Source organism: Schistocerca nitens, chromosome 2 (genome assembly GCF_023898315.1).
Source record: "Schistocerca nitens isolate TAMUIC-IGC-003100 chromosome 2, iqSchNite1.1, whole genome shotgun sequence".
Classification (NCBI taxonomy): domain Eukaryota; kingdom Metazoa; phylum Arthropoda; class Insecta; order Orthoptera; family Acrididae; genus Schistocerca; species Schistocerca nitens.
The window spans coordinates 880,613,535-880,641,469 of NC_064615.1; the positions used below are offsets into that span (position 1 = coordinate 880,613,535).

General features: G+C 41.0%; 1 protein-coding gene across 1 annotated transcript; it reads left to right on the forward strand.

Moving 5' to 3' along the window:
* The first annotated feature begins 593 nt into the window (after nucleotides 1-593).
* LOC126234689 (uncharacterized) lies at nucleotides 594-27,935 on the forward strand. Its single transcript, XM_049943430.1, has 2 exons — nucleotides 594-1,195; nucleotides 27,752-27,935. Exons 1-2 carry the CDS (start codon nucleotides 682-684, stop codon nucleotides 27,757-27,759), a joined length of 522 nt encoding a protein of 173 aa, XP_049799387.1. The 5' UTR covers nucleotides 594-681; the 3' UTR covers nucleotides 27,760-27,935.

Below are 27,935 nucleotides of genomic sequence, written 5' to 3' on the forward strand. Positions count from 1 at the left end.
AAATTATTTCTTTTTTTTTTTTTTTTTTTTTTTTTGCAAGAAATTTGTATTCCATCCTACTAGCTTTATGCAGTGCTGTGTAGATGTAAGCCTGTTGGAAATGCTACATAACAATATTGCAGAGTACTAATTTAAAAAATATATATATATATCTGTCAAATTCACCCCGAGTTGTGGAGTCTAATTTTAAAATGATATTTTGCCAAGAACTGTTTCCTTATTTGCATCCTTTACCTGGGTGGGATATGATAAAACAATTGCTCTACGTACAACTCTGTATGTCCTCTCAACAACATGCCGCAGGGCTGCACATGGTCACGTGATACATCACCACGGACGAAATTCCACCAGAAATGCGACGAAAAGCGTATGAGAAGAGCAAGCACCGAGCACGGGCTGTCTCGTCAGCGTAGCTGCGCATGCGCAGTACAGCCTGTTGTCTGGTAACTGCTCAAACGAACCTAGGAATTTCCTGGCGAATATTCCGAGGTTCGCCTGCTGCAGTGTGATTTTCCGCCACAAGTTGGCAGCAGTGTGTGGCGGCCAGAGGCTTCCACCGCCAGCCCTCAGCTCGCCAGTTGCTGAGCCATGCTGTCGCCCGACACACCGCAGCGCGTCGAGACCGAAGGCTGTGGCGAGGCGGCTTGTTTTTCGCCGGTAGAGCAGGGTAAGGCTGTGGCCATGGCTGCCCCCCTGCACTACCGCCACTCCGTCAAGGTCATGCTGAAATCTGGGGCGAACAGCACGACTTCGGACTCGCAGGGAGAGGCATCACCCCCTTCGGAGAAGCCCAGGGTGATGGCGCAGGGAGAGGCGTCACCACATTCGGAGAAGCTCAGGGTGGTGGAACAGGGAGAGGCGTCATCCCCTGTGGAGACGCCTAGGGTGGTGGTGTACTCCCAGACACCACAGGGCCCTCTCAATCTTTGCCAGGAAGAGTGGCCCACTCTCGAACAAGCCGACGTACTCGAGCGACTGGAGCTCATGCGGAGGGCTCCGGTGTGGCAGAAACGATTAACACCCATGGTTATTGTGTACGCCCAGCGTGGAGGGGGAGCCGCTAAATCTTCTAAGCGCTTCTCCTTGCCTAACGCTGCTGCGCTTGCTTCTCTGCGACGGAAGGCGCCACAAACAACACGCGGGGTAGCAGAAGCTGGACAGCGCAGCGGAACTGTGCCGCCGACAACCACTAAAGGTGAGCATAGCGTATGGCAGTTCTACTGAAGAGATTGGTAAAGTACTGTATACAATACACCAGAGTCTGTAGATAGTGCGAACCATCCGTATATTGTTCCACATGTATTTCTTAAAATTGTACGCACTTCCTGCTACATCCTTTTCAATGACTGCAGTATATGGTTGGTTACTGCTTGACCTGTGCCCCTCTTTCTTGATCTGTTGATATTCTTGTTGGTCGAAAAGTCATAACTGTTTCAGGCATTCTATTATCGTTTATTCTTGTCGTGATTTCTCCATTTTTATATTATTTGATCTATTCATTTATTCTTTGAAATCCTAATTTTTGTCGTACGTCTGTAGCCAGTTACTGTTTTCTAAAGATTCTTTTTCCGGAGCTGCTATTCATTATTTTCCAGTTGTTGCAGTTGTAGTTTCACCACCATAAATTATTGGTGGCATTGTCATTGCAGAAATCTAAGGTTTTCTCATTTCGTGTTCTGTACATACTATTAATATTATTAAATCTTTAGAATTTTTGGTATGTCTTAAAGGTGTAACGTCGTGAATAATTTTTGCTTGGTATTGGTGCTACATTGTGTAGTTTACTAGACACACAGGTGCAATGGAGATGCCCGATAACTTGCAGAAACAGTCTGTTGAATAGCAGTTTTCTCACCCCGCCCCCTCCCCACACTGTGGTCAGACTTTAGTTTCTTTAATAAGTTGGCAGGCGTTAATGACGTAAACCTAGTCTCCTCACAACCACCCTATCACCGCGGAGGTCCAGTAAATGTCGCATTGTGATGTTTTCGTGTTAGGTACCTAAATGTTTTATAACTGGATATCTATCCACGCGGTATCGTGTGACTAATCTCAATTCACCGTAATGCTGTTCTGCCCCCCCCCTCCCCCACCTACCCCCCTCCCCCTGCAGGACGTCGTCGCTGGCCATAATTATCCTGACACTTGTGATTCTTGAGTTTCTCCCGGCGTATTTGATAATCAAAATATCCACGGGTGTGCTGCCGGTCTATAGTGCCCGTTGGACACTATAGACCGGCAGCACACCCGTGGATATTTTGATTATCCTGACATTTCTTTTATTGGAGGTTGTTAGTTGTCAACGACGGTGTTGTATTCAATTTTTTGTGCTGCATATTTAAATCACTTTTGTGTGAAATTAAGTGCTCACTGTTTAGAAAAAAATTCAATTTTCTATTAACTGGCATTCACAGATCCACGGTAAGGGAGTGTGTTTCACCTGGACTGATGAGTATTTGACGAACGCGATTTTACCGTTGGTGCCAGTCTGAAGTGATGACACGAAGTGTCTAAGCATAATCTTTGCTGTAAAGAAAGAACATGGTCTTAATGTTGGCTATTCATCGCCTTGTTTTATAAAAATACCCCTCAGTTGTATAAAAGGACGTGGCACACCTACAGACACTGTCGGCTTCGTCCCTTAATGTTGCCATGTGTGCGCAAGGAAAAGCGGTATTAACGAAGTGGTGTCGAATGATTCAATTGTGTATTCCCGTCAAATTGCTGTAACTATAGCATTCGTACCATTGTTCACGCGTGACAAATGGTAATTGAAGCTCAGTGATAGATGGGGTAAGTCCATCAAAAATCCAGATAACATGTTGTAGCCGTGGTGAATAGGTGTGCTGTCGAGTAACTGTGTCGTCGATGACTCAGCTGGTGAAAGCGGACTTGTTGACGCACTGCTCACTACTCGTGATGCTATCAACACCGCGTTATCAGTTTTCCATCCTGCTGGAAACGGAATAGCAGACATAGAACTAACTCACTTCAATCACATGGCTAGAATTCTGCGTTTATCGCGTTAGGTAACTAAAAGGACGGTCATGTACGTGTTACATTGCACTGTAATAGCGCTGTGGGTAGGGGCGTATTTTAAGGCATTCAGTGGGACATGATCTTTTTGTTCTTTGGTTTCCTTTTCTAAGGAATTTGTTGAAACATTTTCGTCTTAAGAATGCATACTGATTTTTCAAACCGTTGTCTAGACTTTAAGGGCAGCGTTTAGGATTCTCGTCTAAATTGGTACGGCACTGGTTGACACATTAACATGCCTGTAGACTGCCCCTAAAACTTGTCACGCTAAAATTGTTGCCCAGTTTTGAAACTTGGTTCGCGTAGAGGAACAAAGCTTCAGCTCACATTGATCTACTTTCAACCTCTTTTCGTATGAGCATTCAGTCAGTCCAAAAAGTTGGTCACTTAATTAAAGGAACACTGGCTGGAAAGGTCGCATTTTTGGAAAATGTTTTTATTGCGTTGTGGAAGAGCAAGCTTTGAATTAAATTTGCCATAGTTATGTCAGTTGTGTTTACATAACTCGGAGATATTATTTAAAAACGAGCGAGTTGGTAAATTTCATGAATTCGATCTGTACATGGTGTTAGGTTACAGATTCACGAAATTGTGTATGCAGTCTTGGCGTTATAGTGCTCTACATATCATCGCTTAAATCCGAAGGGTAATATGTTTTTACATATCGTTAACATATTTAAACGATATCATTCACTGTGACCTCAGTCATATGTATTTGAGTAGGAGGAATGTATGAATTCTCCGCCCTGCGAACTCTCCGCCTCGTACTTGCGTCCATTGTCCCGTCCTACCTGCAGCCGGACAGTCCTAATCACCTTGCTCTACCTGTTCCCTGGACTTGGCCGAACTCCGCCCGCACAGTCCCATCTGCATGTTAGTATCGCTCTAGTTTTCGTAGACTTCAGATCGCGCTACTTGGATATTACCATTTCAGTAGTTGTGATACCGAAGTTTCAACGGCAATTCGTGGTAAGCGTAGTTGCCACTATGGAGGTTATTCTTACACAGCGAAGAAAACGAAGGAAGATGGGACTGTGACTTGGCGCTGTTCAAAACAGAAAGAGAAGCATTGCCGTGGAAAGCTTAAACTCGAGGATTCTACAGTGCTCTTTTCGCACGAGCATCAATGCGGAACTCCGGATGACGCAAGGTTGGAAGTACAGAGGACTCTGAACCAGGCAAAGAGGGCACTAGAGGAAAATACGTCTATTCCCAAAATCTATTCAGAGGAGCTAGGTAGCCTGTATAATAGAGGGTACGACTTTGTGACAGAAATGAAAGAGCAGCGAACAACGAAGAGGACCTTATACAAGGAAAGGGCAAAGTCGCAGGGAAGTGAGAGGGATCCAGAGACAAAAGAAGAGATTGGACTTAAAGCAGAGCTAATAACTATGAATGATGGCAGCAGTGTCCTGTTAAGCGACGATACACAGGAGACAGGATAATATTTTTTGTGGAAGAGCAGGGAGAAAGGCTCTAAAAAGTAAGACTTTTTTATGGATGGTACTTAGTGATGTAGCAAGCAGTTTTCAGATATATACAATCCATGCAGATTTTGAAAGTAATAAAAATGAGACTATCTACCCAGTTGTATTTGCATTATTACCAGACTGCCTGTGGTAGACAACAAGAATAGTACAAACTGTGATTTTTAGTTGAATGTGCCATCAAAGTTCTAAAAACACTCCCGCTGTGGCTGATGTAGGAGCAGTCATGCGTTAACTGTTGGTTAACGCATCTTTTTATCTCATTGTCTATTAAACAAAAACGAATGAGTAATGTTTTTAAATTTTTGTCACGTACTATTTTGATGATTCAATTGTTAGATTTCCAAGACAAAGGTCACTGACAAATGTCAGAAAAGGTATCACTACTACTTTCATTGGATTCATTTGCTCTTTCTTCAACTAATACTGTCTTCTTTTGCATGACAGTTATGTGCAAAATTTTCTACGTTTTAAGTCCTTCAGTTTTATCAAGAACCACCTTAATAGGTCCTTAATTTTTGTTAGTCTCAATTTTTTCATCTACAAATGCACTCTTGAACTATAATATTTTTGTGCTTTCTTTCATGTGCTTTGGGTTGAGTGCTTCTCCGGCGTAACTTTAACAAATTTCAGCATTGAACCAGCCAACATATGGCCCTTCAAAAACCTGACCGCAATTTACTTATTTACTTATTTTGTGCTCCACTTTGACAACGTCGCTGTGTATGTGTTCTAAACCAAATTTCTGCATAAATTAATAGAATCATTTTTTACTTTTAATCAGTAAGAACGCCCTTCGTTAAAACATACGTATCAGAACTAATAACACTGAAATTGTTATATGCAACTTATAGTATGGCCAGTACCGTACAGCTTGAGCATTCTAGCTCGCGTCCCCAGGGGGTTAGTGGACCCTTCCTCGACCTTTTCTGGGCGGGAAATTCGCAGGGCGGAGAATACACGACACCGAGTAGGGAACCCCCATCCCGGGAGTAAGGAGCTATTGGGCAGTGATGCTGTTTCATACATATTAAACTGAAAATATCAAAGCACTGGAAGATACTAGTTTGTATTGCTGAAGCAAATTCAACCTAAGTCGTTTCCTGCGGCCTACCACAAATGTCGCCCCTGCCTTTAATTTCAGAGTAGCTTTAGCAGCCAATGTTCTCAGTTTGTTAAATGTTCCCTACAGCTTTTATCCTCTACAGCTCTCTCAACGTGGAAGTTGCTGCTTGATGTCAACACGTGTCCTATGATCTTGTACCTTTTGCGTTTTCCGTATATTCCTTTCCTCATAGACTCCGCGAAGTACCTAATTCCTTATCTTATCCATCTAATTTTAAAGATCCGTCTATAGTGCGACACATCAAACGTTCAGCTTCTCTGTCCGTGTTTCATAACAATGCTGCTGCACCAAATGACTATTCTCGGAAATTTCTTCCTCAAATTAAGTCCTATCTTTGACTGGTAGATTTTGTCCATAAATACCCTCTTTGCAAGTGCTAGTTTTTTATATTCCCCACGTTGCGTACGTCACGTTATTTTGCTTCAAAGGAAACAGAATTGTCACTTCTAAGAAACTTCCTGGCAGATTAAAACTGTGTGCCGGGCTGAGACTTGAACTCGGGACCTTTGCCTTTCGCGGGCAAGTGCTCTATCAACTGAGCTACCCAAGCAACTCACTCCCCGTCCTCACAGCTTTACGTCTGCCAGTATCTCGTCTCCTACCTTCCAAACTTCACAGAAGCTCTCCTGCAAACCTTACAGAACTCACTTCTACTTCAGTCATCAATTTTGATAAGTTCATCGCTAATCGCATCTAATCTGGCTTTCATCGGCTACTATACCCGTATCTCGTACTCAGGACTCTTCATTCCAAACTCGTGGTGTAAATCTTCTTTGAGGACAGGAATGAGACTTCTCTAGTTAATTTATTTGTTCATGTAATAACTGAGATCTATTTTAGAAAATATTTTTTTTCTTGGGCACACTTAGATTTTTCTCCCATTATTTTAGATACTCACGGAAACTGTTTCACGCGCGCGCGCACACACACACACACACACACACACACACACACACACACACACACACACACACACATTTGTCTAGGGTGTCGGTCCTAAGAATCGTCAGGAGCATTTGTTCCGGTGTTTCGGCAGATATTTGCAATATCGTTTTTGCGATATGTAGATGGAGTCAGTCCAAACAAATACAGATCACGTCTTTCATGCGACGGCCAGTATCAACGGAAAAGGTTTCTTTTCCGTTACAAAGAAAATGATTTCTAGGCGGAATTTTAAGTTTTGAAGAAAATGTCGGCAATTGTTGCAATCTTACGTGCACATTCGGCAGAGCAGTACAAAATTATTCTTGTGAGAGATTAGTTTTATTGAAGTCTATTAATAGGGGCAATAAAACGCGAAGGATTACTCCAGCAGTGAGCACTGCACTGACCTACATTGCAGCAGAGCTGCTCAGGCTCACACATTTAAAAACAGTTGCACACCAGCCAAATTAGGGAAAATAACTTAAGTTTTGACGCTCTGGGAAAAGTTAGGCGAAATGGTGGTAAGAAAGAAAAGTTCCCTCTCAATTTTTAAATTTTCAATTTTTACGTAGAACGGTTCATTTTTCGAAGACATTGGCAAAATACTTCTAGTGTACTTCTGAAAGATGGTCATATACATGTAGGAAGCATAACCAGTTTTCGAGACAATATATCTGAGAGATAAAAAATCCATTAGCCTAAAAGTTCATACACTTTTCAACTTTGGTTCTAAATCAACAAAATCTTTTTGTAGTTTCCGAACAGCAACCTGCTCCGCATACAACAAACATTTATGTAGTAGGCCTACATAAATGTTAGTACTAAATCTGAAAGTGAAAAAGTGAAGTTACTTTTAAAACTTATTTATCGATTCAGAAAATTCTGTAGATTTTGCTCAATGTTACGTACTTTAATATTTATACTGAAATCAAAATCTATCAGAATTTAGAATTATTGTAGAACTAATCAACAATTATCCTCCTTACAGATCAGTTAGAATCATACGTAAAACACACAACTAAAGTATCACTCTCTGCTGAACAAATAAGCAGTTATAGATAATATATATGAACTGTCCTCAATGTTCTGTAAAAAGTCGTTAGTGCAGCTTTCTCCTCAACATCAACACGCATATCTTCAGGAACCGTAACTCGAGCATTCTCAGTGAAATCTGTGACATTTGAGTAATCGGTAATTTTATAAAGACTGCCCTGTATCTTCACCGTTGATGGTTGCAGCTCCTTCCGCTTTTAGCTCATCTTTTTGACAGTTCGTTCATTGTACCATTGGTTCAACAATTAGCGGCAACTGTCACGAAAATAACCCTTCTTCCCTATGCCATTGTGGCAAAACTGGCTCCACCTTGTCTTCAGTGTTTTTATGATCAGTGTCTTCCCTTCTGGAAGACTGTCATGCCACAATAAAGCGTGGACTGAAATTTCACGTTCCTCTGAGGAATCTACAAAACTGCAACTTCTTGGAAAACAGTATCAAAGTTGGTATAATGAAGACAGTCTTTCTTTCCGAATATAGGAGGAATTACTAATTTAGCATAGCAGTCTACATGGTAGAGGCCTTATGTCGCTGTTAATCACAATACTATTGATACGTTAAGCAACTTTTTCACTCAAAGCATCAATTTCTCTTCTCAGTGTTTTTCTGGGTTAAAGAACTTCAAACGTCACACAACCGTACTAATGGTTTTTTCTCTAGCCTCTGAGGCACCGTTTTCAGCACATGAATGTTTTGAAATTGAATAAGACGAAGATATTAAACTTCTGTCAACTATTGGTGCAGCTTTTCGGTTATTTTCTTTTCTTTACGTTACGTGGCTTAATGCGTCCACTTCGACATACGTTATGCACTGCAGTCTTCACAACATTTTGTTTAACAGTAAGATCATCCTCCCGTTCCTTGCTGACGTCCATCGTATTTTGCAGCCCCTTAGTCACTTCTGATGTCTCTTCTTCCGAAATAATTTATAGCAAATAATAGGTGGTAGGGTCCAGTATTCTTTTTGTCCCTCAGCGTCAAGTTACATCAAAGGTCTTTGATATGACTTCACTGCTGAGGTATTTTTACAGTATTTGTTCGTCTTGTTTCTGCTGTGATTGTATGTTTCACATAAAATATGACTTCGTATTCTAAGAAAAATTGGTTAAATAATTGTGGATAATCTCGATATGGTTCAGATTGAAAAGAATATGGGATGTTTTTTAATTAATATGTTGTACTCGTCATCCTGGATGACGAGTTAGTCAGATCTTGGTAGGATTTCAACGTGATGCAGGTATTGGCAACTTGCTTTAAATGTTCAGAAATACAAAATTGTTCACTACACAAAACGAAAAAATGTATAGTAAGACTACAATGTCAGTGTTGGAATCTACCTACTCATACAAATGCCTGGTTGTAACACTTCGTAGGGACATGAAAGGGAATGATGACATAGGTTGTCGTGTTAAAGGAAGTGGTAGAATTAGTTATTGGTAGATTACTGGGGAAGTTTAATCAGTCTACAAAGGAGATTGCTTACAAATGACTCTTGCGATCGAGTCTAGAATGTTGCTGAAGTGTGTGGAACCCGTACCAAACAGGACTAACACGGGATATTGGACGTACACAGAGAAGAGCAGCACGAATGGTCACATGTTTAATCGGTGGGAGTGTCAGATACTGAAGGAACTGAACTCTCTTGAAGACGGAAGTAAACTATCCCGAGAAAATCTGTTAAAGTTTCAAGAACCGGCTTTAAATATCAGCTCTAATAACATACTACAGCCCCTATGCATCGCTCAGAGATAGTGAGGATAAGATTAGAATAATTACTGGGTGCAGAGGCATTCATTGATTCTTCCCGCGCTCCATATGTGAATGGAACAGGAAGAAACCTTAACTGGTATAATAGGACGTACCCTATGTCATACACTTCACTGTGGTTTGCGGAGTATAGATGTAGATACAAAGTTGTCCTGTATCATTGCGAAGTCGATGTGCGCTTGACTCGGAACACAAAACGTATCGTTGCTGTCTTACTCGTCTGTACTCAACAACTTTGTTTCCACTCCACGTGAAACAAAATCCAGTGAGGTTCCAGCAAACATGCAAGGATGCATAGTGTAATGTTCATATGATTACTCTTACGACAAACCAGTACAGCGCTAAATTCCCATCTTGCTGCACAAAACGGTGAGCAACTCCTACAGCAATAAACAGTTTAAAACCAACAAAGATGTTCCTTGTAAGAGTGATCTTAACCCTTTGGTGCCTACTGAAAGTGGTGTCACCAGAAGATGCTGATTTTTACAAAACTAAAAAATAAGTTCACTGAACGGTCATATCCTTCCGGCAGCCTGTATATCGCGAATGCATGTCAAGGTGTGTCGCGAGATTGAGACGCATGATGTGCTAGTTGTCACGCTATTTGAACTTTCATAGCACTGGGCACGACATCAATGAAAAGGAGTCTTTCATAATTAGAGCCGTTGGTGATAGTGGGACAACTGAAGAATCTGATGGTAAGCTTTTCTATAACACATTATTGCATACTGGCCTCGCCGGCACGGTCAGAGGAAGAACAGTTTGTCTTCAGACTGTACTCCTGACTGTGTTCTTTGGTTTTATTTCTGAATATCGTTTTGTAGAATTAGTTCAGTTGTAAAGCTTTTTCTTTGGTCGTTTTTAATTGAAATTGGAACCTATTTCCTGTTATCTTATTTGAAGAGTATCATTAAGAATAAAAACTAAATAGTACTTAAAATAATTTTGCCAATTTGAATTTTTCAGTTTATAAAGACTTAAGTGGTATTCGTTGGTAGTAATTTGCTATAAATATTCCCAGAGTTCTATAAAAAATTAGATTAAAAATTAGATAGTAGCAACACTTGCTTTTTAGATATTTCCTTGTGTAGAGGATGTACTGGACTGACATGCAGTAGTTCAATTTTTTTAGTCAATACAAGTGACTCAAAACAATTTTTGTTAGGTTGTGTATTTTGTAACAGTGATTTGCGTAGTGTGTGAGGGCACCTAACAGCTTACTGCTGCTGAGTTGCCCTTCTGAACAGCGTCCCAGACAAGCAAACCACTCGTTTCCCTGCAGTTGCTTGTACTTTAGGTATTTGGGATATGCACGGCTCCTGTTTAAAAAGAATAACACGATATAGTCATAGGCTCAAGCCGCACATTTTTAATGACCTGCAGCTAATTCTCTGTAAAGAAACTGTAGCTGCGATCCCACAGTCAAATAGCTTATACATTGGCTAAAATGGAGAGTTAAAAAAATACACAAATGTAAATGATTAATTTAATAACAGGGGTTGCATTATGTCAGCAATTGATGTAGACGACAGAATTGTTGGTTTGTTCAAGAAAGGACATCTCAAATAATACCTGTCATATTCAGTTAAAATACAGACAGGAAATCATAATACATCAAATATTAAACAGCTCAGAGCTAAACATCATGATTTACAAATTACCGCATGTGGTGCAAAGAATAGTAACTAATACTGCTCAGTTTCGCAGTAAAAGTGGAAAACGTCAGTCCTACTATGGAGCACATTAAGACCTCTTAAAATAGTTCCTTTAGAAGTAAGGTAGCGGCTTTTCACTGCCTAACATCAAACACTTCAATGATTGAACACCACTTGTTTCTACAGGCAGGTCTGCCTCTTTGAGAAGTAATGTAGAAGTCCCCAGAAACGCTTCCGTGAACTCTTCACTCGTTTGCATTTCCTCGTTCTTTCAACAGACATCATTTGACTAAACTTGACCACTTGCTCGACTTAACTGTTCAATTAGTCATACTCAGACCATTCACTATAGATACACTACTAGCCATTAAAATTGCTACACCAAGAAGAAATGCAGATGATAAACTGGTATTGATTGGACAAATATATTACACTAGAACTGACATGTGATTACATTTTTACGCAATTTGGGTGCATACATCCTGAGAAATCAGTACCCAGACCAACCACCTCTGGCCGTAATAACGGCCTTGATAAGCTTGGGCATTGAGTCAGAGCTTGGATGGCGTGTAAAATTACAGCTGCCCATGCAGCTTCAACACGATACCTCAGTTCATCAAGAGTAGTGACTGGCGTATTGTGACGAGCCAGTTGCTCGGTCACCATTGACCAGACGTTTTCAATTGGTGAGAGATCTGGCGAATGTGCTGGCCAGGGCAGCGGTCTAACATTTTCTGTATCCCGAAAGGCCCGTACAGCACCTGCAACATGCGGTCGTGCATTATCCTGCTGAAATGTAGGGTTTCGCAGGGATCGAATGAAGGGTAGAGCCAGGGGTCGTAACACATCTGAAATGTAATGTCCACTGTTCAAAGTACTGTCAATGCGAACAAGTTCAGACGTGTAACCAGTGGCACTGCATACCATCACGCCGGGTGATACGCCAGTATGGCGATGACGAATACACGCTTCCAATGTGCGTTCACCGCGATGTCGCCAAACACTGATGCGAGAATCATGATGCTGTAAACAGAACCTGGATTCATTCGAAAAAATGACGTTTTGCCATTCGTGCACCCAGGTTCGTCGTTGAATACACCATCGCAGGCGCTGCTGTCTGTGATGCAGCGTCAGGGGTAACCGCAGCCATGGTCTCAGAGATGATAGTCCATGCTGCTGCAAACGTCGTCGAACTGTTCGTGCAGATGGTTGTTTTGCAAACGTCCACATCTGTTGACTCAGGGATCGAGACGTGGCTGCACGATCCGTTACACCCATGGGGATAAGATGCCATCTCGACTGCTAATAAGAGGCCGTTGGGATCCAGCATGGCGTTCCGTATTACCCTCCTGAACCCACCGATTCCATATTCTGCTAACAGCCATTGGATCTCGGCCAACGCGAGCAGCAATGTCGCGATACGATAAACCGCAATCGCAGTAGGCTATAATCCGACCTTTATCAAAGTCGGAAACGTGATAGTACGCATTTCTCCTTACACGAGGCATCACAACGTTTCACCAGGCAAAGCCGGTCAATTGCTGTTTATGTATGAGAAATCGGTTGGAAACTTTTGTCATGTCAGCACGTTGCAGGTGTCGTCACCGGCGCCAACCTTGTGTGAATGCTCTGAAAAGCTAATCATTTGCATATCATAGCATCTTCTTTCTGTCAAATTTCGTGTCTGTAGCAGTCACCTTCGTGGCGTAGCAATTTTAATGGCGAGTAGTGTATTTGTCCACAAAACAAAAACTCAATATTCTCGTGCAAATGTGCTCGCAATAAATAAGACAATCATCAAATATTGTCTGAACAGTTATTTAGGCCTGTTTGTCAGAACTATCCTTTGGCACTCTTCCACTGGAGGTATTGGTTAAGCAATGTTTCACAAATTCTTAAATTAACATGATTTTGTATAAGTTATTTACATAAAGTTTCTGGCAAAATAGTGAACTGTTCATTAAATGACTACGCAGCTGTATGTGAGCTTCTCGTGCTATAATTATTTGCTGAGTAATTGTGGAGAATGGTGATATGTCAGTCTCATAAGAGACGTCATAAGTCAATAAGCCACAGATGAGTGGCTTTCAGGGATGATAGTGTGGTGCAGTGCTGTCATCGGAGATATAGTTTGTTGAAATCATATAAAAGTTAAAAAATTAATTCAGAGATTCATTGTGAAAGTCTTTGACTGTGCAATGTTAACTTCCGTTGTTTGGTATTGAAAATCTTGTCATTGGATGCACCACATTTTTATGAATTCCCATGTGTGTGTGTGCAGATTTGCTTTAATACTTGACCGTAAATTATTATAGATTCTAAACGAGCTGTAGGAAGCTGCCTTTCAGCTTGTCTTATACTCCACCATTTCTGGTGCATTTCCTGCATGAAGACAATGCGAGCAACAACTGCCTACATTCCCAACTTTCGTGATTTACTCATTTCCGGCGACGTTGCTGCTCTTTGTACCTAAACTCGCCCGTACTGATAACGATGCGGCTTGAGCCCTGAGTCGATAGCTTTAGTTATTTGTCCGTACCTTGTACCAATTGTAGGCGGTCCAGTTGCTTGCTACATACGCGTAACTATGCAAGTGATACTTCATGCATTGGCAGCAATGCTTTTCAATAAAAGCAATCTTTCACAAATCTTTCAAAAATTGTCTTAAAATGTGAGCAAAACTTCGTGATTTTTGTAGTAGTTTTGTTAAATCACAATTCCCCAATTCTTACTGAAATTGCAAATTTGTATAAGTAGAGTTTGTCAGACAGCACAAGTCATTGTTAGTGAACTAGTGCCTGTTTGAGTAATCATTAGGTTTTTGTGCAATAAAAGTGAACACTGGAAACAAATTCAGTCCTAACTTGTCCTAAACAACTAATATTAATTACTAAAATTTGTCTGAGGGAGGTGTTACTGCAATTTGTTGTAAACGTATCCCACTTCTGTTAGATTTGTTTAGTAATAGACACCTTGTTTCCAATGCATTGAGGCACACAATAATACGGTCTGCAATAACAGATCGAATCTACAAGAGTACGTAAAGTGCATGTTCCTATCGATCCAGCTCGAGTGATATCGCTTTAGATATTCCCACTTCCTAGGGTTTGGCGCATGATGCAGATATCTCGGGGTTTTGCATTCGGCCTCTTACCATATCTGTTGCAATGTACAAACCATAACAATATTTTCTGGCTCTTCGTTCTCTTGAATTTCTTTTGCTCTTGCCATAGACGTGGTTCAGTAGGTATTCAAAAACTTTCATAAATACAGGCTGATACAATGGACTGAATGTAGTAAGACTGCTGAAACTAACAATTAGTCTTACTGTTAACGGCGTAGCACTTTCGTTCATTTAATTAGAAATATTTAAAAGATTTACATACTTTGTTTTGTTGCGGTACTTACTAATTTTGAATTACAAATTATTCCCATCCCTTTGGACTTTTTCAAGTTTAGTGTTGAGTTACAAAATCTGTTGTATGTCAATTAAGCAAGCCATTGGACTTGCGTATGTCTACCAGAACGGGCATTATAATTCGCTTTTGTGGTCGAATAGTTCTAAAAACTACCTACGTCAGTTACGGCGCAACAAACGATGTTAAGGAACACTAAGAGGTAAAATGTCTCAACAGATTAAAACTTTAATACATTTGTCCGCTGCAACCTGATAGAATATTTTCACGTTCAGACACGTGAAATACTGCGTACGGCAAACAGTGAGAAGCTTGTAGATAGGATTTTTTATTTGATATTATTGGACAAAAAGTGCATATTACGTAGTATTTATTTCTCATAGTAGCAGACCATTGACGGAGAATAAATGATGGCTTTCGAAGAAAATAAAATGTTGTTGAATAACTCTGCACAAGATATTACATCCAAAACTCGTTGGAAAACCTTGGAGTAAAAGTTTTGTCATGGCGCAACAGAAAATACTAAACAGTGAACAGGTTTATAACAAGATGTGGAGGTACATAGAGGGCCTTATTAGATCAAAAGCTGAAATAATGCTACTTACATAGAACTATATAAATTAGGCGCTCCACACACGGACAACGCAGTTGTTAATGGGAGAAAATATGCAACAAAGTGAATATTGGGAGTTTTCTTTCGTGAGGCTGAGAGCGCTCATGTAGTTGTTGTTGTTGTTGTTGTTGTTGTTGTGGTCTTCAGTCCTGAGACTGGTTTGATGCAGCTCTCCATGCTACTCTATCCTGCGCAAGCTTCTTCATCTCCCAGTACCTACTGCAACCTACATCCTTCTGAATCTGCTTAGTGTATGCATCTCTTGGTCTCCCCCTACGATTTTTACCCTCCACGCTGCCCTCCAATACTAAATTGGTGATCCCTTGATGCCTCAGAACATGTCCTACCAACCGATCCCTTCTTCTGGTCAAGTTGTGCCACAAACTCCTCTTCTCCCCAATCCTGTTCAGTACCTCCTCATTAGTTATGTGATCTACCCATCTAATCTTCAGCATTCTTCTATTCTCTTCTTGTCCAAACTATTTATCGTCCATGTTTCACTTCCATACATGGCTACACTCCATACAAATACTTTCAGAAAAGACTTCCTGACACTTAAATCTATACTCGATGTTAACAAATTTTTCTTCTTCAGAAACGCTTTCCTTGCCATTGCCAGTCTACATTTTATATCCTCTCTACTTCGACCATCATCAGTTATTTTGCTCCCCAAATAGCAAAACTCCTTTACTACTTTAAGTGTCTCATTTCCTAATCTAATACCCTCAACATCACCCGACTTAATTCGACTACATTCCATTATCCTTGTTTTGCTTTTGTTGATGTTCATCTTATATCCTCCTTTCAAGACACCATCCATTCCATTCAACTGCTCTTCCAAGTCCTTTGCTGTCTCTGACAGAATTACAATGTCATCGGCGAACCTCAAAGTTTTTATTTCTTCTCCATGGATTTTAATACCTACTCCGAATTTTTCTTTTGTTTCCTTTACTGCTTGCTCAATATACAGATTGAATAACATCGGGGAGAGGCTACAACCCTGTCTTACTCCCTTCCCAACCACTGCTTCCCTTTCATGTCCCTCGACTCTTATAACTGCCATCTGGTTTCTGTACAAATTGTAAATAGCCTTTCGCTCCCTGTATTTTACCCCCGCCACCTTTAGAATTTGAAAGAGAGTATTCCAGTCAACATTGTCAAAAGCTTTCTCTAAGTCTACAAATGCTAGAAACGTAGGTTTGCCTTTCCTTAATCTTTCTTCTAAGATAAGTCGTACGGTCAGTATTGCCTCACGTGTCCCAGTATTTCTACGGAATCCAAACTGATCTTCCCCGAGGTCGGCTTCTACTAGTTTTTCCATTCGTCTGTAAAGAATTCGTGTTAGTATTTTGCAGCTGTGGCTTATTAAACTGATTGTTCGGTAATTCTCACATCTGTCAACACCTGCTTTCTTTGGGATTGGAATTATTATATTCTTCTTGAAGTCTGAGGGTATTTCGCCTGTCTCATACATCTTGCTCACCAGATGGTAGAGTTTTGTCAGGACTGGCTCTCCCAAGGCCGTCAGTAGTTCCGATGGAATGTTGTCTACTCCGGGGGCCTTGTTTCGACTCAGGTCTTTCAGTGCTCTGTCAAACTCTTCACGCAGTATCGTATCTCCCATTTCATCTTCATCTACATCCTCTTCCATTTCCATAATATTGTCCTCAAGTACATCGCCCTTGTATAGACCCTCTATATACTCCTTCCACCTTTCTGCTTTCTCTTCTTTGCTTAGAACTGGGTTTCCATCTGAGCTCTTGATGTTCATACAAGTGGTTCTCTTATCTCCAAAGGTCTCTTTAATTTTCCTGTAGGCAGTATCTATCTTACCCCTAGTAAGATAAGCCTCTACATCCTTACATTTGTCCTCTAGCCATCCCTGCTTAGCCATTTTGCACTTCCTGTCGATCTCATTTTTGAGACGTTTGTATTCCTTTTTGCCTGCTTCATTTACTGCATTTTTATATTTTCTCCTTTCATCAATTAAATTCAATATTTCTTCTGTTACCCAAGGATTTCTACTAGCCCTCGTCTTTTTACCTACTTGATCCTCTGCTGCCTTCACTACTTCATCCCTCAGAGCTACCCATTCTTCTTCTACTGTATTTCTTTCCCCCATTCCTGTCAATTGTTCCCTTATGCTCTCCCTGAAACTCTGTACAACCTCTGGTTCTTTCAATTTATCCAGGTCCCATCTCCTTAAATTCCCACCTTTTTGCAGTTTCTTCAGTTTTAATCTACAGGTCATAACCAATAGATTGTGGTCAGAGTCCACATCTGCCCCTGGAAATGTCTTACAATTTAAAACCTGGTTCCTGAATCTCTGTCTTACCATTATATAATCAATCTGATACCTTTTAGTATCTCCAGGATTCTTCCATGTATACAACCTTCTATCATGATTCTTAAACCAAGTGTTAGCTATGATTAAATTGTGCTCTGTGCAAAATTCTACCAGGCGGCTTCCTCTTTCATTTCTTAGCCCCAATCCATATTCACCTACTACGTTTCCTTCTCTCCCTTTTCCTACACTCGAATTCCAGTCACCCATAACTATTAAATTTTCGTCTCCCTTCACTATCTGAATAATTTCTTTTATTTCATCATACATTTCTTCAATTTCTTCGTCATCTGCAGAGCTAGTTGGCATATAAACTTGTACTACTGTAGTAGGTGTGGGCTTCGTATCTATCTTGGCCACAATAATGCGTTCACTAAGCTGTTTGTAGTAGCTTACCCGCGTTCCTATTTTCCTATTCATTATTAAACCTACTCCTGCATTACCCCTATTTGACTTTGTGTTTATAACCCTGTAGTCACCTGACCAGAAGTCTTGTTCCTCCTGCCACCGAACTTCACTAATTCCCACTATATCTAACTTTAACCTATCCATTTCCCTTTTCAAATTTTCTAACCTACCTGCCCGATTATGGGACCTGACATTCCACGCTCCGATCCGTAGAACGCCAGTTTTCTTTCTCCTGATAACGACATCCTCTTGAGTAGTCCCCGCCCGGAGATCCGAATGGGGGACTATTTTACCTCCGGAATATTTTACCCAAGAGGACGCCATCATCATTTAATCATACAGTAAAGCTGCATGCCCTCGGGAAAAATTACGGCCGTAGTTTCCCCTTGCTTTCAGCCGTTCGCAGTACCAGCACAGCAAGGCCGTTTTGGTTAATGTTACAAGGCCAGATCAGTCAATCATCCAGACTGTTGCCCTTGCAACTACTGAAAAGGCTGCTGCCCCTCTTCAGGAACCACACGTTTGTCTGGCCTCTCAACAGATACCCCTCCGTTGTGGTTGTACCTACGGTACGGCTATCTGTATCGATGAGGCACGCAAGCCTCCCCACCAACGGCAAGGTCCATGGTTCATGGGGGGGGGCTCATGTAGTCATCTAAAAATATTACCGTTCGCAAAAAGACAGAAGACTCAATTTCCTTAAAATGTAAACTAGATGTGCATACTTACGATCTAAGGAACAAAAATAATAATCAATATTTCCGTGTACGATCGAGCAAATAGGCCTGCATATTTTATCTTGATAGTAGAAGCACTAAATATTTCTGTCACTGTTCCTTTAAATATTATCCGTGTCGACCGTAGTAAGTAATCCATAGTCCGCAGCATGTCATTAACACAAATGGTACGATCTGTAAATGAATTTTGTTGAACCACTGTTTGCCAGTTTTTCACTTCTGAAATGCTTCCCAAGGAGTGCAACAATGCAATTTCAAACATTCGGCAATCTCTTCCCAGCCCTCGCTTTTTGGAACGAACATAGTTTCCGTCAGTACATTCCGTATTCTTGTCGCCACTAAAATAGTCAAGTGATTTTTCCTCGTGAAGAGTAAAATTTAAGTATGCACATCTAGCAAAGTATGCGTAAGTGAAAGCTATCTGTGCCAATTTATATCAAGATCCACCAGTTTTTTGGACCCCAAAGAGATCTGCTTTTGTTTACATTCCCGACTGCAAAGAAACCGAAGAAATTACGAAGTTCGTTTCTCAGTCACGTCTTTTGATTGGTTTGATATGGCCCACCACAAATTCCTCTTGCACTAACATCTTTATCTCAACTCAGCACTTGCACTAACTTCTTTATCTCAGCTCAGCACTTGCACTCTGTGCCCACGATTATTTGTTGGGTCTATTCCAATCGGTCTTCCACTAGTTTTTACCGTCTACAGCTCCCGGTAGTACCAAAGAGGTTATACCCTGTGTCTGAACACGTCATATCATTAAGGCCCTTTTTCTTCATTTATTCTGCGGAGAACCTCTGCATTCCTTGTCACACATCCTTTCTTTAAACATCCTTCTGTAGCATCACAGCTCAAATGCTTATTCTCTTCTGGATTTCTTGCATTCTAAGATTACTCTGCACTATTGTGCTAGAAACACATATTCTCATCATAAATTTATTTCTCAAATTAGTCAATATTTGATACCAGAAGACTTCCTTTCTCCAGGAATGCCCTATTTCCCTGTGCTAACTTGCTTTTTATGCCTTTGCTTCGTCTGTCATGGCTCCTTTGCTTCCAAGGTAACATAATTCCGTAACTTCGTCATAAAATTTGATAAGTTTTTTGCTGTGCTCATTTCTATTTCTCATTACTCCTGTTCCGATTTATTATTAATCCATATTCTATACTCACTAGATTAATTCTAGTCAACAGATGCTGTATTTCTTATCTTCACTGAGGATAGCAATGTCATCAGCGAACCATATTCATAAGCTTTCACTCTGAACTGCAATTTCACTTGTGAACCTGCCCTCAATTTCCGTCATGGTTCTTCAAAGTATAATTTGAACAGTAGGGGCGGAAGATTGCATTTGTCTTACACCTTTTCTAATCCGAGCACTTCGTTCTTGGCTTTCCAGTCTAGCTGTTCTCTACTGGTTCTTGTGCATATTGTATATTCCTCATGTTTCCTTACAGCTTACTCCCGTTCCTCTCAGAATCTCGAACATCTTGTACCATTTTAAATTGTGGAACCCTTTTCCTAGGTCAAAAAATTGTGGTTCGATTTTTGTCTTGCTTCCATTATCAAACGCAACGTCTTTCGCACCCTTACCAATGTTAAAGCCAAACTAATCAACTAACAATTTTTTCCACTTCTCTGTATATTAGTCTTGTCAGTAGGTTGGATGCTTGGTCAGTTAAACTGATTGCAAGATAGTGATCGCACTAATCTGTCCTTGCCATCTTCGGACCTGTGCGATTTTCCGAAAGTCTGATGGTTCGTCGCCTGTGTCATAGATTCCACACGCAGACTTAAATAATCGTTTGGTTAGCACTTTCCGCATTGATTTCAAAATCTGATGGAATGATAAATAACCCTTTTACCTTATTTGATCTCCAGTCTTGCAGAACTGTTCCAAATTCTAATACACGGATCTCCTGTCTTCCATATAGACTCAAATTTCTTCTGTCTCAATAATGCCTCTCCTGCATATAGGCTTGGAGTGTCTTTCCACCTATCCGCTCTTTCCTCTGCATTAAACAATGGAATTCCCATTGCACTATTATTGTTACCACTCTTGCTTTTGTTTTCGTCGAAGGTTGTTTAGACACTTCTACATAGTCAGTCCTCAAGACGATCACTTCTTTTACATATCTCCCCCTCTTTCCTGCAGCCATTTTGCCTTGGTTGGTCTGCACTTCCTATTAACTTTTGTAAGTGCTTTACATCGTTGTATTCCTGTTTTTTCCGAGTACTTTTACTCCCCTTCTTAGTCAGTTCTAAGTTTTACTATACAAGGTTTCTTCGCGATCAGCTTCCCTGCACCTACATTTGGTTTTCCATCTTCCATGATTGCCCTTTCTAAGGATGTCCACTCCGTAACTGGAGTGCCTACTGTGGCATTCCTTATCGTATTACCAACATCTTCAGCAAACTTCAAACACGTCTCATCATTCCTCAGTACGTAAACATCCCACTTCCTCACTGATTCTTACGATCCTTTTAAACTTGTAGACTCCTCGTTACTAAATTGTGATCAGTCTACAGTCGTATCTGCACATGGGTACGCCGTACAACCAAATGTCTGATAGCGGAATCTGACGGTCATTTAATCGAGCTGGAATCTTCCTATATTTCCCGGCTTTTTCCAAGTATACTATCTCTTCTGATTCTTGAACAGGGTATTCAGTATTACTGGTTGAAACTAACTCTCTCTCTCTCTCTCTCTCTCTCTCTCTCTCTCTCCCCCCCCTCTCTCTCTCCCCCCCCCTCTCCCCCCCCCCCCCCTCTCTCTCTCTCTCTCTCTCTCTCTCTCTCTCTCTCTCTCTCTCTCTCTCTCTCTCTCTCTCTCTCTCTCTTACTAAGCCCATATTCTTTAACACTTTCTTCTATTCCACCTCCTGCAACCGCATTCCAATATCACAGGAGATTTTCATCTCCCTTTTAATATTGAATTTCCCGTTCAATACTTCCATACGTTCTCAGTCTCCTGCATGCGACGTTGGCATGTGTACCTGAACTATCATTGCCGGTGTTAGTTTGCTGTCAGGTCTAATGAGAGCAACCCTATGACTGAACTATTAACAATAACTCTTTGTCCTGCTTTACCAATTTAACTCTAATTATCCAATTTCATGATGCTGCTATTACCCTTGTCTGGCCATAAAGTTACCTTTCCATTTCACTTCACTGACACCCACTCTACCTACATACGCCTTTGTATTCCCTCTTAACATTTTTAAGTTTCCTACCAACGTTCAAACTTTTGACTTTCTAAACTTGGTTCATAGAATGTTATTTCATAGCTGGTTATTCATTCTCATGGTCTCCACCCCCTTGTCAGTCTGTTCCTGGAGACCTGAATGTGGGACTAATCTGAAATCTTTCGTCAATGGAGAGATAATGACTCAATTACAGGCCACGTGTCCTGTGGATACACATTATCTTAAATGCACTGGTTTTCTTTGCCTTCTATATCATCACGCCGTTGGTCATTGCTCATCTCCTTTTTGGAGTAGTTTATCTTCCAAAGGGCAAGAGTGCGCTGAACATCTACCCACTCCTCTGCCATCTTCGACAAAGTTGTTCGAAGAACAATGGTGACGTCTTATGCGGGAAGGCTTCGGCCGGCATTGCTGATTTTTATGCAGAATTTAAACAATGTCTGTTCGAACTGGGGAGCTAGGACGATTTAACATTCACTCTATCCCTAGACCATTGTAAAAGTGTTACGAACACTCAGCTCCACGTAGTAGTCGCATTAAGACTGTGTTATTTGATGGAAATAATGGAGTGTCGATTACTCTTTTCATGGATTAGGTGATTTCACCTTTCAACAAGTTAGTGTAGTCTTCTCTGTCCATCTTGTTTGTCATCAAGTATTTTAAGCCTCTTGTCTTGCATTCTACCAACATGTTCCCACAATCTGTTTCGATTTACATCTATTTTCTCTTGTAGTGAATGAACTAGTAATTCATTTCTAATATTTTCATTTCTGAAGCAGTTTCCTCTGGTGCACGCTTTAACACTATGGAGAAATTTCTCTTCTGAAGCCTGAACCACAGTCACTTGCTTTTACGTGGGAACGAAAGTTTCAGATCCATAGAGCCTAGTCATACTGCCATGGGTTTGTAAAACTTCGTTAAGTACATGACTTCTTGTGCCATTTCCCATGTCTAACAAAATGAATTTGAAATTGAAAACTTAAACAAAAAATGATCATGAACCACACTATTTTCCTCGATGGCTCTTACGCGGTAGATGTCATAACAATCGCTGTCCCTCTCGAATGAACGGAAACGGCTGAGAATGACTTACAGAACAGTGCCACCAATCAATATTACGAGGTAATGGGGCAAGAATCTTGCCAGCGTTTGTGACATGCCCGCCCATGTCAGCTTCAGCTTGCACAGTTCCTCGGTGGCAGCGCTCAGGGCGAAAAATTAAGTATGGGTGGGTACTGCACTATCTACGTTCAAGAATGTGACAGCCCCCCCACCTCCCCGCCCCCCCCACACACACACACACAAAATGTTTCAGACATTTACTTCCATAAATGTCAGACCCCTTACTGAATTAGTTATGGCGAATCCGTGTCTTAATTACATAATTTGCATTTACCATGTATGCACATGCTGCACCTTTTAGTTACACGAGAATCACTGCAGTATAGCGTAACCAACAGTCTGACTCAGGTGAACAACACCTGTTACACTTTAACATAAAAGCTAAGCAGCAATCATTGTTAATTGTCCTCCACTGTCCATCTTCTTATTCACAACACAAAATTGCACAGTCACATTATTATTCTTCAGACTGACATGGTTTCCACACTCGGAATCTAGGTACTGACGGTTTTGCATTTTAGTTAACCCTCATATTGTCATTAATTTTTAATTCACATTCCGGTTTCATATTAAGTTAAACATTATTGCACAAGTACATTTTGTCTGTTTTGACTGACACAGGTGCCAAGCTCGAGATCTCAGAACAGGCCGACTTAAAATGGCTTTTTCGTCCAGTGCTTACATAGCTTTGCAAAAATAGCTACAAAGTTGAAAATTGTGAAATCCGTAACTTCGATAATTTAAGATTCGAATTTTACAGCTCAAATTAACTGAATAATTCAGAGAAATTGGTTTTGGTCTGAAATTTGTTTCAATAAGGACTTAGACTCAAATATGCCTTAGATGACGAAACCTGCAAAAAACAGCTGACTGCTAATACCATACATGTGTTAATTACCAAGAAACTTAAGTACTGATGTTCCTACCATGTTTTGGAAATTAGCTACATGAATACTTAAAGGATTTCTATGGGTTATTTTCCTAACTTTATCAGTAATAGAGTAAGTGCATTTGTTTACATGTCAACAGTGTGATTGGAATAGAAAGTACTGTTAGGTAATCGAGCAGAACTAGATACTTCATGTGGTTAATTAGGAAATTATTCTGACTTCCGCAATTTAGTAAAGTTGGGCCCGGTCTTATACTCGGAATTACAGACTCAGATTTATCTTACGGCACAATTAAGCAAAAAATCCTTTGAGGCAAATAAAACAAAAGGGAATGGCTCGCAGCTTGCTTTACTAAATAGTGGACGATTCTATTAATTATGCAGGTGATCTTACATGTCAGTTCTGAAAATGATTAGCAAAACACAAATATGTACTTACAATGAAATGTTTGCGAAACTTCCTTGAAATAATTTTCGGTGTTTATTTTCTATGTGTAATGGCGTGGTGGAGTTGCAGTCAAGACATCAGTAGGCTTACCAGCCAGCACGACCACTTGGGCCCCAGAATGGCGCGTGTGGGTTCTATGTATTGTGATCTCCCAATTCCGCGTTGAGTGCGGAGTTGATCGTCATTCCATAAGTTATTCACACTGAGGTAACAAGTCATGGATAGCGATATGCACATATAAGTGGCGATAGTATCGCGTACGCAGTGTGGAAGGGCAACGCATTGGTGGAGCTTTCATTTCTACTCACGTGATTCATGTGAGAAGGTTCGACGTGATCATGGCCACACGACGGGAATTGTGGCTTTGAACGCGGAACGGTAGATAGATCTAGACGCATGGGACATTCCATTTCGGAAAACGTTAGGGAATTTAATATTTAGAGATCTATAGTGTAAGAGTGCCGAGAATACCAAATTTCAGGCAGTACCTAGCACCACGGGCAAAGCAGTGGCCGATGGCCTTGATTTAACAGAGCAGTGGCGTTTACGTAGAATTTTCAGAGCTAACAGACAACACACTGCTTGAAATAACCACGGAAAATATTGTGGAACGACACGAACGTACCCTTTAATGCGCTGTGACAGCGGACGCAAGTTGTCAAGAAGGCTCTGTGCAAGTTGTTGATGATTTCATAATGGTATGGGCTGTTTATACGGTCCAACTGAACCGATCGACTGGAAACTCTTATATTCGGCTACTTAAAGTTTGCAGCCATTTGTGGACTTAATGTTCCCAGACATGTCGCTGGGCCATAATTGTTCGCAATTGAAGACAGAGCAAATGATTTGGCCATTCACACCGCTCGAAATGAATCCCATCGAATATTTATGGGAGATAGTAGAGGTCATTTCATGCAGAAATCCTGCACCGGCCACACTGTCGTAGTTACGGACAGCTATGGAGACAGCATAGCTCAGTATTTCTGCAGGGGACTTCAAACGGCTTGAGTCCATGCCATGTCGAGTTGGTGCACTAAGCCCGGCAAAGGAGGTCCAAGATAAGTGGTGGTATCCCACGACATTGGTCACTTCAGTGGATTAAATATGGATTCTAGACAAGAGGCGTTGTCTGCGCATAGGCACTGAGCGGGGAATGTGTACACGAGGATGGTGGCGTGCTATCTTAGTAGGCTGGCAGCGAGTGTGGACTTGGTGATGAAATGTTGAAGACAGCTCGGTGGCTTGTGAGCTTATGAATGCCCGTACATATACCGTAGGCAACTTTAGTTGGTCAGCAAGAGCGAGGAGACGCTGCTTTTTGAACCCAGGACCATTGCAATCTGCTGTAGTGTCAAGTGATAACACACAGTGCGACGTCTCCTCGTGGGCTGTAAAAATTAGACCCAGAACCATTGGATCCATATGGCTGCTCGTCGACCAGCGGCTTCACCTATCTGATCATGTTCTTCGATGAGGTTGTAGTGACTGAGATTGGACAGTCGACTGCTCTGGAGACTCACGGCACCGGCGGAAGTCAACAAGTGCTGTTAACGGACGAGCTGAGGTGTATTACAAGAGGCAGTTTCCCGTCACGTAGACGGCTGCCAGATAATTGCGCTGCGCCACTGCATGAAGTAAGGTAGCCTGCCGCTGCAGTATTGCAGAATGCCACGCCAGACGATTAGTACTCAGCTGCAGAATTTAGCTGTTGGCTGGGCTGCATGACCCTCGGCTAGTTGCTGCAAAAAGTACGTGAAAAATCACGTACCTCGGGTTGATGAATATACGGTCAGAAGGGTGCACAAGGTAACACTTCAGCAGTTTTAAAGGCAATGAAAATAAATACTTTCAAAGAAGTGATTTGGTTATGTGACTATGCTATAATAACCCTTCCACGTACAGTCTCTGGTTCGCTCAAACTTTCGACAAATTTGCTTACTGGACGACGACTTTCAATGATTCCTTAGCTTGATAATGTCGGGAGTGTTTTCGCCAGCCGCAAGTGGTCGTAGAACACCGAAAACTGTGCTTTCAGTGCAAACAGGAAATCTCCCTTCACTTCGTAGTCACATCATCCTCAAATTAATGGGCTGCGCAACAAAAGCAATAAGGTTCTGGGCGTAAAATGCATGTCAAAACTCGGATTGTAATTGCGAATTTTTCCAAAGAGGTATTAATAAAGTAGCCTGTTAATCTCTTCTTTCAACGCCTAAATTAACTTTGTTATTGACGTCGTGCCGCTTCAATCTCGTACTGGCTCAGCTTTTTCGACGTAAAATGAAAAAATGCCTGCCAAAACATTCCTCAGTCACTTCATAATGTATTTATATAGCACAATCAGCCAATGATCATGTTGTCATATACAAGAACGTCTCCCTCCTAAACAGTTATTAATACTCAACAAAGTTCCTCTGTACTATCTAGCTATGAATATTACTAGGATTTATGAAATAGGGAGTCAGTACTATCTTTTACTGAAGCCTCATCAAAGTAGCAACACTGAAACTCTGCTCAGATTTCGTAGCTGTGTATATTGTTACTTAACACACATGAAGTTGTTACTGGCATTGTATCATTTCCTTTAACAGGTCACTGAAACCTTCAAAGACCAGACAAATTACTAAATCTATGCAACGAGTTATACACGTTTCACAATAGCCAAATTCAATAGTCATAAGTTTTTCCGTCATTGATGTTGGTAAAAACTGGCGCCTAAGAACGTTCGTTTTTCCTGTAAGATGTCAGTAAGAGAATCTCCGCTTAAAACTTCTCGTTCCCCTTGTGAAAATTCTCTCGAAGTCAGTTGAAACTACATATTTTTTCGTTATAGCTGCTCAGTGCTTCGATCCTCCACATAACTTCTCTTCATAATCATCTCCCATCACTCGCAGTCATGGGACAAAGACTTCTGCAGAGAAAAACTTCCTAATGGTGTGCTCACTAGCCCAGATACAAAGTAGTACCACTTTTACGTTTCATTTTATTTCAATTTTAATTAAAGGATATCACGACTATGTCTTCAAAATTTGTACAGAGTTAGTCGACAGCCAGTCGGCCAGCACTATGCTCAGCTATCTCGGATGCAGTGACGCCCACAGATGGCGGAACACCATGTCTCTTGATCGATAGGAAACAGATAAGGCGTACAACATCAGTAAAAGTGCAGTAACATAAATGAAGTTCCATATTTTTGTAATCTGAAAACGTATGTTCAGTGAAATCTGTTAACCCTTCCATGTAGCCTGTCTGTTTGTTCAAAGTCTATTTTCAGTGTTTTTTTCTTGATAGTTTGATAAGACTTTACCGAATATTTGAAATACATCTGTAGGCTTTCGCCTTTTGAAAGATATTTAACACTATGCCAGTTTCTGATTACCATTTTGATGGTGATTTTGCAAGTAGAAATCTAGTTAACATGTTGCTAAACCTTTTCCTGTTAGTGCATTCATCAAAGTTTATAAAACTGATAGTGTCTTACCATTTCAGCTCATGAATAATGGTGTTCCTTTGTTCTAGGAAAGTGAATGGAGAGCATTGATCTGCGATGGTGGCAGCTGCTTTGTGAATGGACTAAAGACTGTGGCCGCAATGTGAAGAATGGCCAGCTATCATGCCGAATGTAGTAATCACAAATGGGTGACAACACTTTAGTTTGAGAGCTATTTTGATTAAGACGAGAGCTGTGCTGAGATGTATGGAC